Source organism: Stegastes partitus, unplaced genomic scaffold (assembly GCF_000690725.1).
Source record: "Stegastes partitus isolate 25-593 unplaced genomic scaffold, Stegastes_partitus-1.0.2 Scaffold576, whole genome shotgun sequence".
In the NCBI taxonomy this organism is placed as follows: Eukaryota; Metazoa; Chordata; class Actinopteri; family Pomacentridae; genus Stegastes; species Stegastes partitus.
In genome coordinates, this window is record NW_007578307.1 from 1 (window position 1) to 5,432 (window position 5,432).

At 44.6% G+C, this 5,432-nt stretch overlaps 1 protein-coding gene across 1 annotated transcript; it reads left to right on the forward strand.

Moving 5' to 3' along the window:
- The first annotated feature begins 1,173 nt into the window (after nucleotides 1–1,173).
- Nucleotides 1,174–3,279, forward strand: LOC103362454 (leucine-rich repeat, immunoglobulin-like domain and transmembrane domain-containing protein 2). Its single transcript, XM_008288814.1, has 3 exons — nucleotides 1,174–1,283; nucleotides 1,492–2,273; nucleotides 2,492–3,279. The coding sequence occupies exons 1-3, from the start codon at nucleotides 1,174–1,176 to the stop codon at nucleotides 3,277–3,279; spliced, it is 1,680 nt and encodes a 559-aa protein (XP_008287036.1).
- Nucleotides 3,280–5,432: the final 2,153 nt, after the last annotated feature.

Sequence of the window (5,432 nt, forward strand, 5' to 3'; positions counted from 1 at the left end):
CCGATACCGTAATTTCGTCCAGTATCGCCCGATACCGATACCCAGTATCGGATCGGCACATCTCTAATAGATATCCATGTTTTCGAGAGGAATTAGAGAAATTAGAATGATTTTGCTGATCTTGACTCCTCCAGCGCTACCACGAGGTTGCGTTTTTAAGTCAAATGTCTGAGCAACTATTGGATGGACTGCCATAAATCTAAATGTAAACGTGTTTCTTTTGGTCTGGACCTCCAAAGACAATGCATCGGCCTTATCTGAAGGTGGTGTTTAAATGTTAATTAGCAGCAGCTCATTAGCCTGCTGATGTCAGCGTCACGGGAGAACAGCCAGTGATTGGTTGTTAATAGTTAGCAATAAATTACAATGTGTGATGTGATAAAAATGTAGGTTTTAATGGCAGATTTATGCATTTCTGTTGTTTATTTCATGTCTATGAGTCGACTCGATCACCCTCAAATTGTTCCATCAGTACAACTACTAAATCAAAGCTACGCATCGAGCATCCAGGTGGACCACATGTCAAACTGGTCTGACAGCTCAGAGACTTTCTCTATAACAACTCTGTTTTACCTAAATTCAACCAGACGTCTATAAAAAGCTTTTATATTAAAGTAAAAAATGTCCTGTTCTGTGCCGTAGCTGTCGTCTGTTCTCACACGGCGCTGATTCGGCCTTTACCAACCTGAGAGAGGACCAGTGTTCAGATTATTGAGGTCAGATTACAGTTCTTTCCAGACATCTGTCTCTGTCCCTCTGCAGCCCTCCCTCTCAGCTCCGCTAAGCCTGACGGGCTTCGGCCCACTTACTGGATATGGGCCTCCTGTCGTGTCAGCGCTACTGCTTTGTTGGGGGCCGACTAAATTAAATTAGACTAATGAAGAGACTTTTTGGGTTGTATCTGAGAGAAGAACTGCTTTTCCATCAAACCTAACTCGACGTAACTCTCGACTTGAATGTGAAATGTTGAGGATTCGTGGGCTTTGGAGCGGACCTGACAATGTGTTCCAGACAAAGTGGACCACTGCTATTAATACACCTATCCTGTGTCTCACATGTCATTTGGTGTCTTAAGTGTTACGTCAAGCGAGATTAGGCTAATAGGCTTTCTTGCACGCAGCCCATGAGCATGTCCTGCCCTCGCAGGCCTGTTTCACATGCTGGTCCAGGAACATGGACGCTTTTTGTGTCGCGTTACGTATCGCTTTGGTGTTTTATCTCATCACCCCTGGATCATCAGCTTGTCCGGTCGGTTGCTCCTGCACAGATGATAACCTGGGGAGGTAAGAAACCGCTAAAACTCTCAAAACTGTCGGGTTCTATGTTTGTTATGACCCAGTTCTGAACAACCAAAGTGTTGCTTTAGATGTAAGCAACTAGCTAGCATAGTCTGAAGCCTACAGATGATATCTGTCCGTAATGCTGCACATGCTATTTGAGTATACTAGATAAAATTAGCTTTCTCTTGTCAAACTATTTGTTCAACTTCAGGTCTTTACTCTGTATGGAAACCTCCATGGGACAAATCCCAAAGGACATCCCGGATGATTTCACTAAAATCCGGATAGAAAACTGCCACCTGACCGAGCTACCTCGAGGGTCTTTCTCTCAGATTCGTGCATTGGAGTTCCTCTGGCTGAACTTCAACGAGATCACCCTGATGAACATCAGAAGCCTGGAGGGGCTCGCTAACCTGACTGAGCTGAGGCTACAAGGGAACAAGCTGACTTCGGTGCCGTGGACCGCATTTCAGAACACGCCAAAACTCAAGATTTTGGACCTGAAGCACAATCGGCTGGATGTGCTACCTGAACATGCTCTTAGACACTTAACTGCACTGACCTACTTAGATTTATCCTTCAATCAGCTTAGTGTCATATCAAAAGAAGTCTTCATCAATTGGCCTCTTTACCAGACGGCAGAGAAGGCGTGGGGCAAAGAGGGGCTGGTGTCCAATGTGGTGCTGGCGCTGCACGACAACCCCTGGCTGTGCGACTGCCGCCTCAAAGGCTTCGTTGAATTCATCAGAGGGGTCAGCCCTCCTATCATCCTCATGAACTCCTATTTGACGTGCTCTGGCCCCGCCTCCAAAGCAGACAAGTTCTTCCACGAGGTCCAGCTGAAAACATGCATGAAGCCGGTGGCCTCTGCCCCAGAGACTAACATCACTTTACCTCTTGGAGCAAATGCAACACTCACATGCTTAGTCAAGGCCAGGCCCGGCCCGACTATTCACTGGATGTACAGTCTGAAGATTATAAGAGGATTTGCTGGTAAGATGTTTTTTTTTTTTATCACTATCATCCATTAAATTGTAGTGAACCTGCTGTCGGTGGCAGCGCTTACTGAGGCAGATCTTCAGCTCTGAGGCTGCTGTGTTTTATGAACACATACAGAAACAATATAAATACACCTGACATGTCTTTACCAGATATAAACAAGCCTATGATTTAAACGCAGCACTCTGATGCTCTGTTTTTTCTCGTTGCAGCCAAAGAGACTCAGGTAGACGAGGAGACTGTCACCTCTCAGCTGGTGATCCCCTCCCTTCACCTGGCAGACCGAGGACTCTACACGTGCATGGCCAACAACTTCATTGGCAACTCCTCCGTCAGCATCGCGCTCAGCATCAGCTCCTCCAACTCCTCCGCTCCTCTGCCTCCACCCGTTCCCATGCTGTCGTCTGACGAGAACGCCTACATCGACATCCGTATCGCCAAGCAGACGGTCTACGGCATCACCCTGGAGTGGCACGCGGCGACGGACAACCCTGCAGAGACCTGGTTCACCATCCACTTTGGCAAGTACGATTCGCCCAAGAAGGAGATGATCTACATCGGCCCCGGCATCAACAGCTACTCAGTCACCGATCTGCTGCCCGTCACCAAATACGAGGTGTGCGTGACCCTAAAGAATCACCCGCCGAGGGAAGGCCAGTGCATCGTGTTCGTGACCGGAAGTGACATCAGCGAGATGGAGCAAAGAGAGAGGCTCATCCACATCGTAGTCATCGTGTTGGCCATGGTGCTGGCAGTACCGGCCGGCATGTACGCCTGCACCACGGAGGCCCGGTTCAGCTGTGTGGAGCGCTGCGTGGATCTGTGGAGGAAGCGACGGATGCAGGGGGAGAACCTGCAGGGGACGGACAGGCAGGGAACCTTCGACAGTCTGCAGGCGGCCAGCGACGAGGGCCTGTGCAAGGACTCGGAGGAAAAGCCAAAGAAGAGGCGGAAGTCTGAGGACAAGTGCAAAGGAGGAAGTGCAGCTCACCTGTACTAGAACCAAACTGTACATTCATGTGTATGTGTAAATAACGACAGCTTGTAGTGCAGCTCCGGTTGGTGCCTGTCGTGTATCAGTCACAGAGCTGAGCGTCCAGTTTCCTGAAAAGTAAAGACCAAAGATCTTCAAAAAAGGCAAAAGGGTCATTTAACAAAACTGACTGGGTTGAAGCAATTATTTCCAGAATCCAGAGACTTCTGAGCTTTTGTGAAAAAAAACCCCCAAAAAACATTGAAATGATCAAAAACATTTTTAACTTTCTTCTTAAGAAGCCAGAAAAAAAATCTATATATATATTATGTGTTATTTTGTTTTAAAACACATATAAAATAATGAAAAATATTCTACTTTTTTTCTTTTTATAACGCCCATCCATCCATTATCTCTACACCTTAATCCTCACTAGGGTGGTGGGGGGCTGGAGCCTATCCCAGCTGACTCAGGGTGAAGGCAGGTTCACCTGGACAGGTAACCAGTCTATCACAGGGCTACACTTAGAGACAGACAACCAAGCACACTCACATTCACACCTACGGACAATTTACAATCACCAATTAACCTCAGCATGTTTCTGGACTGTGGGAGGAAGCCGGAGAACCCGGAGAGAACCCACGCTGCCCACGCTGCTAACCCAAACCCTGCGGCAAATATATGAAAGAAAATGAGGCAAACTTAATGTTATTCTATCCAGTCAGAAATATCTTCAGAACATTCACACGTTTTGTTAAATGATCCTTGAAGACTGTACGTCTGAAACTGGATGCTGTTTGCACTGATGCACGAGAGGCACAAACTGAGGCTCTGCTCAGTGTAAATATTGTGAATATTCAAAGCTCCAAATGAGATGCCTTTCCTCCTCGTTATAGGGAGAGTTTACTGTCTGTGTTATAACATGCATGTACAAAAAACAAGATACTTGAGTCACTTTTTTTCTTAATATTTTGATACTAAATGCAAACACATATAATAATAAAAGAAAGAGTAAAATCCGTGTATATGGTACCGTGTAACCCGACTCAATTATAATCGAGCAGCTTGTGTTTATGCTTCATTGTGATCCACTTTGTGTATTTTTTACTGTTTTCTTTGTACAGACTCCAGATTTGCTGTCTTGTCTTAAACTGGAATGAAATGTGTTTGGATGTGGATTAAAGGCGAGTCAAAGACGAATGCTGAGACATGATTTTTCAGCACAATCACTCAGAGGATTTGTTACATAAGCGGTGTTTTCCCGTGCATTTATACACACACTGGTAAGCAGATTAGAGTGATTTTCTATCTGAATCCTAGTCAGCGGGACATGATATTTCCATTTAATGACAGCTTGGAGCTCACAGTAAGTTGTTCGCTTGTGCAGAGAACAGATCGGACATTTTCACATGATGTTTACATCCAAACTGGAATCACTGCGTCGAGCAATTCGTTGTTTGATTTTCACCAGATAAATAAAAAGCTGTTGATTATTGTTAAATATAAGTATATAAAATAAATAAGTATAGAGATTATTTTCCACACTATGCATGTAATGCATTAAGCAGGGAGGGAGGAAAGAATCCGATATTTTACTGAAGTACAAATATTTTATGACAAGAACCAGCAGATTCTACAGATATATTAAAGTGCTGCAACTGCTGAGCTACTTTATATACAGGGAGGTGGTTTAAATGGTTTGGGAAGAGGAAGAAACTAGATTAAAGCACAGATCTGCTTCCAGTTTTTTGGATTATTTTACTTGTTTAAACATTGAACAGTTATTTGTATGAAGAGCACTGGGATAGTGTACCTCCATCAAATCACTTTCCTCATATTAACAAGTCATGTGGATCTACACCAACATTTAGTGTATTCTTCCTGTAGCCAGGCTGCACCTCTTCACCAAGATTCATTAGATTTCAGCTGGTTTCTGACAGACTAATAAACGGCACTGAGCACAAACTGCTCTCAGCTCTCACCTTGATGGAAGAACTAGACGCTGTTTTATTGTGAAAGGATCAAAAGCCCAACATGTTGGAAACCTTGGACTCCGTTAATGCGCTGGATTCATTTCAAATTGTTCAGTTGATTTATCTGGAAAGGGACAGTTTACATGAGTCATCATTCAAATGAACGTAAGTAAGACAAGTTAGCCAGAATGCTAATGTTCATTAGCA

Coding starts and splice junctions, on each gene's coding strand:
- LOC103362454 (XM_008288814.1), top strand. CDS start 1,174: ATGGACGCTTTTTGTGTCGCGTTACGTATCGCTTTGGTGTTTTATCTC. Junction 1,284..1,491: donor ACAGATGATAACCTGGGGAG/GTAAGAAACCGC, acceptor GTTCAACTTCAG/GTCTTTACTCTGTATGGAAA. Junction 2,274..2,491: donor GATTATAAGAGGATTTGCTG/GTAAGATGTTTT, acceptor TTCTCGTTGCAG/CCAAAGAGACTCAGGTAGAC.